Source organism: Ailuropoda melanoleuca, chromosome X, assembly GCF_002007445.2.
Source record: "Ailuropoda melanoleuca isolate Jingjing chromosome X, ASM200744v2, whole genome shotgun sequence".
Taxonomy (NCBI): Eukaryota; Metazoa; Chordata; class Mammalia; order Carnivora; family Ursidae; genus Ailuropoda; species Ailuropoda melanoleuca.
Genome location: NC_048238.1, coordinates 48,110,932 through 48,123,543, shown reverse-complemented (window position 1 = coordinate 48,123,543; position 12,612 = coordinate 48,110,932). Strand labels below are relative to the sequence as shown.

The following is a 12,612-nucleotide window of genomic DNA, read 5'->3' as shown; positions in this document are numbered from 1 at the left end:
TTCCCAGATTGGACTATAAACTCTTTGAAGGTGGATGCCATATCTTTGTGTATCTATTGCCAAAAGTGATGACGGGGGCTCTGTAGGTATACCATAAACAGCTACGGCTAGAGTGCCACAAAGAGACACAAACATACATTTTCCCGATCAAAATACCAATGACATTTTTCGAAGACCTGGAACAAACAGCCCTTAAATTTGTGTGGAACCAGAAAAGGCCCCGAATAGCCAAGGGATTGTTGAAAAGGAATAACCAAAGCTGGGGGTATCACATTGCCAGATTTCAAGCTGTACTACAAAGCTGTGATCACAAAGACAGCATGATAATGGCACAACAGACACATAGACCAATGGAACAAAATCGTGAACCCAGAAATGGACCCTTGGATCTTTGGGCAACTAATCTTTGACAAAGCAGGAAAAAACATCCAGTGGAAAAAAGACAGTCTCTTCAATAAATGGTGCTGGGAAAAGTGGACAGGTACATGCAAAAGAATGAAACTTGACCACTCTCTCACACCGTACACAAAAATACACTCCAAATGGATGAAAGACCTCGATGTGAGACAGTAATCCATCAAAATCCTAGAGGACAACATAGGCAGCAACCTCTTTGACACTGGCCACAGCAACTTTTTTTCATGACACATCTCCAAAGGCAAGAGAAACAAAAGAAAAAATGAACTTGTTGGACTTCATCAAGATAAAAACCTTCTGCACAGCCAAAGAAACAGTCAAAAAAACTAAGAGGCAGCTGACAGAATGGGAGAAGATATTGCAAATGACACTACAGATAAAAGACTGGTATCCAAGATCTACAAAGAACTTCTCAAACTCAATACACAAGAAACAAACAAATCAAAAAATGGGCAGAAGATATGAAGACACTTTTCCAATGAAGACATACAAATGGCTAACAGACACATGAAAAAATGTTCAAAATCATTAGCCATCAGGGAAATTCAAATCAAAACCACCCTGAGATACCACCTTACGGCAGTCAGAATGGCAAAAATGGACAAGGCAGAAAACAACAAATGTTGGAGAGGATGTGGAGAAAGGGGATCCCTCCTACATTTTTGGCGGGAATGTAGTTGGTAGAGCCACTTTGGAAAACAGAGTGGAGGTCCCTTAAAAAGTTAAAAATTGAGCTACCCTATGGTCCAGCAATTACACTACTGGGTATTTACCCCAAAGATAGAGACGTAGTGAAGAGAATGGCCATATGCATCTCAATGTTCATAGCAGCATTGTCCACAATAGCTAAATCATGGAAGGAGCTGAGATGCCCTTCAACAGATGACTGGATTAAGAAGCTGTGGTCCATATATACAATGGAATATTACTCAGCTATCAGAAAGAATGATTTCTCAACATTTGCTGCAACATGGATGGGACTGGAAGAGATAATGCTAAGCAAAATAAGTCAAGCAGAGAAAGAAAGTTATCCTATGGTTTCACTCATTTATGGAACATAAGAAGTAGGAAGATTGGTAGGAGAAGAAAGGGAAGAAGAAGTGGGGTAAACAGAAGGGGGAATGAACCATTAGAGAGTATGGACTCTGGGAAACAAACTGAGGGCTTCAGAGGGGAGGGGGTGGGGGAATGGGATAGGCTGGTGATGGGTATTAAGGAGGGCACATATGGCATGGTGTACTGGGTGTTATATGCAAGTAATGAATCATGGAACTTTACATCAAAAACTAGGGATGTACTGTATGGTGGCTAACATAATACAATAAAAAATATTATTATTAAAAAAACCATACATTTTCCCACCAGTTGACTCTGGTTCAAGTCTGCCACTGATTTCAAAGAGTGACTTTCGGCAATTCACCTTAGGGAGCCAGAGTTTCCCTACCTATAATATAATGGAGCTGCCCTATATAGTTCTTACCTTTTGGGGGCCATGAATTTTTGAGAATATAATGAAATGCAAAAATGCAGAACCACAAAAAATATTTTACATAAAAAGCTTTCAAAGAATCTTTTTAAACTCTTACACTCTGCCAATACTCACATTCACTGATAAAATGTGAGGTGCATTTACATGTGTCCAAATATAGTCCCACATAAGGTACCATAAATGCCTTGGAACCCTTCACAGAAAGGGGGTGTCATTGGTTTGATAAAAGTCTGGATAGGCCTCATTTAAACTTCCTTTTCAGGAAGAGGCCAGCAAAGCTGTTGTGCCTTAAATTAACTTAACTAGAGAGAAAACTGCCCCAGGTAAGAGTTTCACAATTAGAGAAGCAGATAATAGATGTGAAAATACACTATACATAAACCAGTATAGACCTTAAGCATACAATGAACAAGCATTCAAAGGTGGTGACTAATGACCAAAAGAGCCAGACAATAAAACCTGGGAACAAATACTACCTAGCATTTGCTTAACACTTCCCACTACATAGTATGATTTTTGTATCTGCCATCTTTTTAATTCTCAAACTTTGGTGAGATAGGGATTGTCTTCTCTGTTTTGCATCCAGGGCACAGGGTTTGAAATCAGACTACTTAAACTAATCCTGGCTCCACTTTTCCTGTATTACTCAATAAACCACTTCATTTCTCTAGACATAGTGTTTTCATCTTTGAAATTGAATTAATACTATTAGCTATATTTCAGAGTAGTTTTGAGGATTAAATGAATATAAATCTATAAGTGCATAGGACACAAATAATCAAGTGCTCAAGTACATGATCAAAAAGTATTAGTGGCTATTATTATTACAGTTGGGAAATAGGTTTAGAAATTAAACTTGTCAAGATCATAAAGCTTTAACATTTTATAGAGAGCCACAACATGTACACACTCATAAGTTCCTATATACAGTAACACATGCTAAGCATACAGGTACAAGTATTTGGCTGAGATTTGTCTCTTTGGAAGCAACATGGTATAATAGGAAATATCAGAACTTTTGAGTCAAACTTAGGTTTGAATACTGTTTTCAGTTGTATTTGAATGAGACAGCATTGAGGATTTAATAGTCACCTGAAAAATAGTAGTTTTCTTTGTCTCTAATTACTGACTTCCTCTTTTTTCTTCCCAAAGCTGCATTTGTTGTTGCTATTATTGTAGTTATTGTCATTTTTTTATTTTATTTTTTATTTTATTTTATTATATTATGTTAATCACCATACAGTACATCCCCAGATTCCGATGTAAAGTTTGATGCTTCATTAGTTGCGTATAACACCCAGTGCACCATGCAATACGTGCCCTCCTTACTACCCATCACCAGTCTATCCCATTCCCCCACCCCCTCCCCTCTGAAGTCTTCAGTTTGTTTCTCATAGTCCATAGTCTCTCATGTTTCATTCCCCCTTCTGATTACCCCCCTTTTCTTTATCCCTTTCTTCCCCTACCGATCATCCTAGTTCTTATGTTCCATAGATGAGAGAAATCATATGATAATTGTCTTTCTCTGCTTGACTTATTTCACTTAGCATTATCTCCTCCAGTGCCGTCCATGTTGCAGCAAATGTTGAGAATTCGTTCTTTCTGATAGCTGAGTAATATTCCATTGTATATATGGACCACAGCTTCTTAATCCAGTCATCTGTTGAAGGGCATCTCGGCTCCTTCCATGATTTGGCTATTGTGGACAATGCAGCTATGAACATTGGGGTGCATATGGCCCTTCTCTTTACTACGTCTGTATCTTTGGGGTAAACACCCAGTAGTGCAATGGCTGGGTCATAGGGTAGTTCAATTTTTAACTTTTTAAGGGACCTCCACACTGTTTTCCATAGTGGCTGTTATTGTCATTTTTAATTTGGTTTTACAATGCACTATAAAAACAGAAGAAAGCGAAAAACCCATAAAATTCCTTAAGGATCACCTGGGTATTTAATGGGTAAAACTAAAAATCTTCAGACCCTAAGAGAAAAATAGGTTCTAGTTCTGGAATCATCATATATTAGTTGTATGACACTGAACAAGTCACCTAATATCCTGAGCCATACATGATGATGATCTCTTAAATGAAGATAATCTCTGCTTTGGGTTCCTCAGTAGTTTGCTATGAAAATTTGATGAGATAAAGGATGTAAATCCTTATAAAAACTTTTCACTTGAGCAGGGCTATTTTCTCTCAGCTGAGTCCATAGCAGGAAGTCTTAAGAAAGGCCAGACTGAGGAGGAAAAATAAAAGGGACAGGTAAAAAAAAAGAAATGAAGTAGGTAAGGTAAGCAAGAGTCCTACAAAAGTCAAAAAAAAAAGGAAGGAAGGAGAAAGAAGGAAAGAAAGAAAGAAAGAGAAAAAAGGAAAAGAAAAGAAAAAAGAGAAAAGAAAAGAAAGGCTGAATGAAGAGGTGCTCCAAGGAGGAGAGGGGGAAAGAGAGAGAGAGAGAGAGAGAGAGAGAGAGAGAGAGAGAGAGATGGAGAGAGAGAGAGAGAGAGTGGGAGAGAGAAAGGGTTAATGAATGTCTGGGCTACTTGGAATTAGATATAGTTTAATATACACTTGAAAATAACCTTAGCAAGAAACTCAGCAGCAAGTCAAGCCTTTCCTTCCTTTACCTCATTGTCCTGTCATCAAAATGCCACATGGGCCTGGTCTCCATTACTCATAACAATTTGCATTACTGTTTTCCCTAGAATTTGCAAGTTGTTCCTTCAATGAGAAAACGCTCCCTTCTCTCCCTCCATCTCTCTTTCTGTGTTGGGCTACACTGGGCTGGACAAGCTCATTCTAGACAAAAGGTTACTGAACTGAACACAGGGATGCTGAGCTAATCTTGGTGGCCTGTCTGTAATCCCGGAAGCCTTTCTAATAGAACCCCCATTAAGATTGACTTTTTGGTTCTCTGTTTTCTTAATGCTTTAATGTTCTTTCTTCACTCTGTGACTCAAAACAAACAAACAAGCAAAGGGGAAATGTGGGGAGAGCAAACCAAGAAACAGACTCTTAACTATAGAGAACAAACTAATGGTTACCAAAGGGGAGGTGGGTGGGGGATGGGTTAAATAGGTGATGGGGATTAAGGAGTGCACTGGGTGTTGTATGGAGGTGTTGAATCACTATATTGTACACCTGAAACTAATATTACACTGTATGTTAACCAACTGAAGTTTGAATAAAAACTTAAAAAAATAGATTCCATATATGGATTTTTTCACCTTCGTAGGTATAGGCCTTTCTCTTCTGGGAGGGAAAATGGAGAGAGTGGTAAAAGCCCCAAAGGGTTCCAGATAGTACAAGTACAATTTATATCATTATTTAATAATTATTACTGTATCCTAGCATGTCAGAGGTGGGAAAATTGAGACCCAGAGAGGAAGGGACTCACCTGAAGCCCTGATAGCCAGTATTAGACCCTAAGATTCCTGATGTAATAGCCTGACAATAATGTCCAGGATATCACCACCATACCATTCCCGGGACAATATGATTCCACTACATATTGGCATTTGTAGTAATAAGACTGCTTTATTTCCTCATACCCCAGTTGTGGTATCATAGAAAGCAAACTGATTTTAAATTAGACGACCTGGATTCAAATCCTTCTTCTTGCCTGTAATAGCTATGTGACCTTTTAACAAATCACTTTTATTTACCTGAGCCTCGGTTTTGTCATCCAAAAATGGGAATATTTATCTCACAGGATTGTTTTGAAGTTCAAACAAAATGAAGGATTTGAGTCCCTAGCAAAGTTCTTGGAATACAATAGATGCTTAGTAAAAAGATCAAATGTGTTATAGTTTCATACATCCATAAAGACTTTTAGAAACCAACTTTTTTCAACCCCTTGATGTGACAAATAGAAAACTGAGGCCAAAGAGGTAAAGGGATTTGCTCAAAGTCAAGCAGCCAGTTACTGGCAAAGCCAGAATATGAACCCAAGTTTTCTAAAGTATTTCTGCTATTTAGACACTAAGCATGAGAAATAATTTAGATTTTAAGCTGATAGTTTGGTTTAGCTATCATTTATGGCTTATTCTATGCCAATTTGGATCTCAAAACATGAAACCCAGTGGTTGCTTTTAAGTATTGGAGGTTCTCACTTATGTAGTTCTCAGAACCATCACCTCAATAAACTCCTCAATTCATGAGGCAGAAAATGAGCACATTATTTCAATAAGAAAATTAGCTACTCTCTACAACTCCATGACTATCCCTGAAGCAGTCAAGACAGTGTGGTCCTGGTCATTTTGGTGAGAAGAATGAAAGGAGCCTATTGTTCACTTTAACTTCCCTGCCCACCAAGCCAAGCTTCCTCCAACCTCTATGACACTGACTTTCCCAGTGGCCTAGGACTCCCCTAAACACAGCCAAATAAACTTTTTGCAAAGAAAGGAAGGTGAGGTAGGGTTTGGAAAGAGAGGAAACAAAGCTTACCTTTGCTAGAGTAAACCCTTCCATATTTATGTCAGTGGCCCATTGATGCTGAACTGTAGACCCCAGCGTGAGTTGACCAGCCCTGCTCAGTCAGTATCCTGAGTTACAGGGCCTTTCTCATAAATAAGTCCAAGGTTCCAATTTGGCTGGTGTTACTGGAGTGGAGTGAATAGAAGAGAGGGCAATGCTGGGTGCCTATTTTCCCAAAACCAAACTTTTGGAATGTCTTGTTTGGCCCAGTTTGGTACAAAACCTGGGGTGATTCTTTGACCATACCCGAGTGTTTTTCAAATCCCAGTTAGGATCTCAGGAGGATTACAAGGGGGTGGACTGCATTCTTGTTATTGAAGCTTAATACTTTGTCTTTGCTGAAAGGCGGAGGAGAATACACTGTCAGTGTGGCCAGTCAAAGCTCACAGACAGATTCCAGCAGCCCTATTTAAGAAATGGGGCCCTTTAAAAGAGTTATTAGATGTGGGAAGGGTCCCCACCCCCACCAACTTTTTTCCTTCTTGTTGTGAAGCACAGTTATCAGCCCTGCCTGTTTTTCTAAGGCCATGGTTGCTTGGTAATAGAGAAAAACTGAAACTGGTAATAAAATGAAGAGCATTTTACATGCCAGGCCCTATGCTAACCATTTTACATCCATTCTTTAATTTAAGTATCATGATCATCTTGCAAAATAGTTACTCTAATTCTTCTTATTTTACAACTGAAGAAAACCAGGCTCTGAGAGAGAAGATAACTTTCACACCATTAGGAAGTAAAAGGGGAGGGGGAAATTTATTGTGTCCTTTTAGACTTTTAGCCACCACATTGCCATACTGTGCTGTTAAGGGGAGGAATAGAGAACCTTTTTGAGACAAGGAAAGTGATTTCAAAATTATGTGCCTGCTGTGCATCAGTCACAGCTAGATTTTTTTTAATGTACGTTAACTCTACCTCTGCCATTTCTAACAACCTTAGAGTGAAAACCCAGGACTCTGTTACCAACATTTTCCATCAAGGAGACAAAATGTAGCTAAAAGATAGTCTGGATTAACATAGGTCAATATCCTAAAACTTAATAAGACCCAGAAGATTTGGAAATAATGCTAAGTGAAATAAGTCAAGCAGAGAAAGACAATTATCATATGACTTCTCTCATCTATGGAACATAAGAACTGGGAAGATCAGTAGGGGAAGAAAGGGATAAAGAAAGGGGGAATGAAGCATGAGAGACTATGAACTCTGAGAAACAAACTGAGGGCTTCAGAGGGGGGATGGTGGGGGAATGGGATAGACTGGTGATGGGTAGTAAGGAGGGCATGTATTGCATGGTGCACTGGGTGTTATACGCAACTAATGAATCATCGAACTTTACATCAGAAACCAGGGATGTACTGTATGGTGACTAACATAATATAATAAAAAAACATTAAAATAAAAAAAAAATTAAAAAAACAAACTTAAAAAAAAAGCAAATTGGCCCTAAAATTCTTGAGTAAAACTGGAGTCTGGATTTTTTTTTTAAACCAAAGGTCATCCTTGTTACTGCCAGAAAGAGAGGGTAGTGAAAAATGACTAGCCCGAGTCAAATGACCTAGGTTTCAGCACTGGTTTTTTCTGGTAGTAATCAACTATGTGGCCTTGGCCCAAACTCTTCTTTTCTCCTGGCCTCAGTTTCTCCATTTGTACAATGAGGACCTTGAACTACATATGGACCCTCCCAGCTCTATAAATTTACATATCTGGGATTCCATGAAGACAGCATATTCTTTATATTAAGAGTAGAAGAGAAAGAGGTTTTGAAAAAGCAAAGTATAAGGAAAGAATGGTCATAGAGTAATTTATGGAGAAAAGGTAGAGAACTCCATACCTCTTCAGAAAGGACTGCAGCTACCCACCAGACCCAGGTATAGGAAGGAGACAAGTATGATGGCGGTTCCACCGCCTAATATCCTTACTTTGTGATGAGATCTTGGCTAGAAGCAAATGTCGTTCTCTAGGCAGGCTTGACACATTTTTCTCTCCTGGATTTAAAGTGTCTGGAACAGGGTCCAGGGAGGAGAACTTTCAAAGACTGACTGGTGGGGCAAAGTCTGGGTCATAAACTAGTGGAGGTACTTAAGGGTGCCTAGACACTTAGGAGCTGCCCTCACAGACTGCACCCCAGGCTTACCCAAGTAGAAGCAACCAGCAGGGAGAAGGGAGGAGTCACAAGCTACAGTTCCCTCAGAAATGCTTAGTGATCAAAGGAAGCTGGATCAGGCCATAGCAGCCTATGGGGTTATCTGCCTCTTTCCCTACTTGGCACAGATGTAGACCTTGAAGTTACAGGGGGAAGGTGGGGATCAAACCCATTCAGCTGAGATCCAAGTCCAGGCTCTAAGGCATTTATGACAGGGAGTGGAGGGGATAAGGCCTCTGTTCTGACTCATAAAAGACAACAAGAAACAGGTTATATAGACACACTTAAGTCAACACAGTGAAGGCTGCAGGAGGCCAGAGAGACTAGGTTTCTTAGCTTGTATTAATCATTCAGCAATTCACTGAGAGGGCACACAATGCCTACCTCTTCTACAAATCTCGGGCACATTTCTGGCACCTATCCTCAGGGGTCACCTAGAAAGGTCAATGCCTATAGAAAACAGTTTGTAAACTACTTCAGTAAAGGGCCAGCTAGTAAATATTTTATTTGGAGAACATATACCCTCTCTCTCTGTCATAACTACTAAAATAAGCCATTGCAGCACATTAGATGTATTTATGAACCAATAAAAGTTAATTTGAAAAACAAGAAGCAGGATAGATTTGCCCCACAAGCTATAGTTTGAATGCCCCTGCTATAGACTATTTTGCAATATAAACACTTGCAACATGGCAACTTATTAAGAGCACAGAAACTAGAATCAGACAGCCTGGATATAAATCCCAACTCTACAACTTCCTGAAATTGTGACCTTGCAAAAGTTATTAAATCCTTCTGAACCTCAGTTTTACTTCTGTAAAATTGAGAATGATTATAGTACCTGTTAATATGGTTTTTATGGAAACTGAAAATTATACATATGAACTATGTAGCACAGTGTCTGGAAAAACATAAATTCCAGAAGGTAAGTTATCATTTAAATTTTTCAATAAAGAAATTAATCTAAATTCTCCTTCCTCATTCTTAGAAAAGAAGTTGTACTAATTCATGGTAAAAAAAAAAAGAATGTTTCAAGAATCTTGGCTTTAAGTTCTAGTTATATTACTAAAGAAAACATAGATAATATTGGACAAGTCATTTTACCTTTATGGGACTCAATTACTTCACCTGTAAAATGATCTAGGTTTATAATTTTTCAAAATTATTTTTGACAGCAAAACTATTTCCCCAAACAGAATCTTATAGTAAATCCTCACTATTTATGGAAGATGAAAGTGGAACTTTCCTGGTGGGGCTAGGAGAGAGAAAGAAAATGGGCAGGGATAAGGGGATCCAGGGACATGCCCATTTGTATGGCTGCCCACTCAGGCAATGTGGTTAACCGTGGAGCACCCACAAGGAATCTTGATGGCTCTAAAAGTATATTTGCGAAACACAAGACCAGAATGTACTTAAAAGTTCTTTAAGTCTCAAAACAAAAAGGCAACCTGTTGAATGGGAGAAGGTATTTACAAATGATATATACAATAAGGGGTTAATATCCAAAATATTTAAGAATTTATACAACTCACAGGGCACCTGGGTGGCTCAGTTAAGTGTCCGACTCTTGATTTTGGCTCAGGTCATGATCTCAGGGTTCTGAGATCAACCCCTGTGTTGGGCTCTGTGCTCAGGATGGAATCTACTGGAGATTCTCTCCTTCTCCCTCTCCCTCTGCCCCTACCCCTGCTTGTGCTCTCTCTCCCTCTTTCTCTTTTTCTCTCTCTCTGTAAAATAAATAAGTGAATCTTTTAAAAACATATACAACTCAAAACCAAAGCCCAAAATCAAATAATCTAATTTAAAAAAGGTCAGAGCACCTGAATAGACATCTTTCCAAAGACATACAGATGGCCAAAGACACATGGAAATATGCTCAACATCACTGATGATCAGGGAAGTGTAAATCAAAACCACAATGAGATATCACCTCACACCTGTCAAAATAGTTAAAATAATAGAAGAAATAACAAGTGTTTGAGAGGATGTGTAGAAAAAAGAAGCCTCGTGTACTGTTGGTGAGAATGAAAATTGGTGCAGCCACTGTGGAAAAGAGTGTGGAAGTTCCTCAAAAAAAAAAAAAAGAATAAAATTGCTATATAATCCAGCAATTTCACTACCGGGTATTTACCCAAAGAAAATAAAAACACTAATTTGAAAAGATATATTCACCCCTATGTTTATTGCAGCATTATTTACAATAGCCAAGATATGAAAGCAACATAAGTATCCATTGATAGATAAATAGATTAGAAAGATGTGGTATGTATATACAATAGAATATTACTCAGCCATAACAAAGAATGAAATCTTGCCATTCACAGTGACAAGGATGGACCTGAAGACTGTAATGCTAAGGGGAGTAAGTCAGTCAGAGAAAGATAAATACATTTCTTTCATATGTGGAATTTAAGAAATAAAACAAAAAGATAAAAAATAGACTCTTAAATACAGAAAACAAACTGGTGGCTTCCAGAGGGGAGGTGGGTGTGGGGAGGGGTGAAATAAATAAAGGGGATCAAGAGTACACTTATCTTGAGGAGCACTGAGCAATGTATAGAATTGTTGAATCATTACAGTACATACCTGAAACTAATGTAACAGTGTATGTTAATTACACTTCAAAACAAAAAAAGAAAAAAAAAGAGTCCTTTTAGTTTCAAATTCTGTCACTAACTCATACCTTTATTTATTCACCTAATCAATAATTTCAGGTTATAACTCTATGGATGATCACAAGGGCATGGCCCTGGGATGGCTAGATGAGAGGCTCACAGGGTCCCTCACTATCTAGTGTGGGAACCATACTGTTTGAAGTCAGAAAGACTAGAGTTTGTATCCTGTCTGGCTTTTTATGAACTATTTACTTAACCTTTCTGAGCCACTGGTTTCTCATCTATAAAATAGGAACAACAAAACTTCCATGGTTGAAACACTGTGAGGATTAAATAAGCTTGCATTTGCATGAACCTTGAGTACAGTGCTCAATACCTTAGGGACCTTCAACAAATGTTTCATTTTTCCTTCCCATCTTTCCTACAGTGAAATTTAGTGGAACATAAGGTATTAGTGAAAATATAAAACCATGGGCAGTGTCCTGGCATAGCCAGTCTGCCTGCTTTATCTCAGGGTCATTTGATGAGCTTGCTCTTAACAGTTCTTAAAACAAAACAAAACAAAACAAAAACAACAAAAAAACCAAAAAACCTATGGGGAAAAAGTAGAGAGGTGCAAGGAGAAAGGGCTTGTCCCCTAGAGACCACACCTCTGAAATAACTGTCCTTCCTTTATATCCCTACCACCTCTTCTGACCAGCAGGCTCCATCATGCTTTGAAAGGATTGATCTACACTGCTGCAATTTGTAACTGTCCTGGGCTCTCTCAGGGAGCACTATCTCGTTCTTTTTTTCTCCCCTGTCTGGTTCTTGAACTCTGGTTCTTGAATTCTATGTGCTGCTTTTTTCAGTCCTCCAAAGCAATGGGTCTCACACTTGAGTATGCACCAGACTTCCTTTGGAGGGTTTGTTAAGGCTCTGAGTGTTTATTTCAGTAAATCTGGGGTGAGGCCTGATAATTCACATTTTCTACAAGTTGCCAGGTGATGCTGATGCTGCTGGACTGAGGACCACACTTTGAGAACCACTGCTCAAATCTAAGGGACTCTTGCTTTGAAACTCACCCTCTCACCTAACTTGAATATGCACACTGATCCTTGGGCTCTTGACACTCCTGGTCTTCAGGTATCCATCTATATCCCCAGACCAAATGTATATTTCCTTCAGCTTCCTCATACCTTACTTACTTAAAGTCTCCCTGAGCATCCTCTCAACACTTATTTGCCCATTCCCTTTGCCCCAGACCCTTCCTGCCTGCCTTGGTGAACCTCTCTTTCCCCTTCATGCTCAGTTAACATGTCTTATTTTCTGGCTGCGTTCCTTGAACAGCTATATGAATGGCATCAGCTCCTACTTTACTTTCTTTACATTATCATATGGCTTCCTGATTGTGGGTTTTGGGCATGGACTATTCTGGTTTGAATCTAGGCTCTGCTTTTTCCTGAAGTTTGTGATTTTGGGAAAGTCACTTGAATTCTCT

The 12,612-nt window shown here is 38.9% G+C and overlaps 1 protein-coding gene across 1 annotated transcript in view; it reads right to left on the bottom strand.

Moving 5' to 3' along the window:
* Nucleotides 1–8,437, bottom strand: part of HEPH (hephaestin) — a 112,428-nt gene extending 103,991 nt beyond the window's left edge. Inside the window, 2 exon segments of the mRNA XM_034649026.1 lie at nucleotides 8,294–8,406; nucleotides 8,408–8,437. Coding sequence (XP_034504917.1) covers nucleotides 8,294–8,406; nucleotides 8,408–8,437 — 143 coding nt within the window.
* Nucleotides 8,438–12,612: the final 4,175 nt, after the last annotated feature.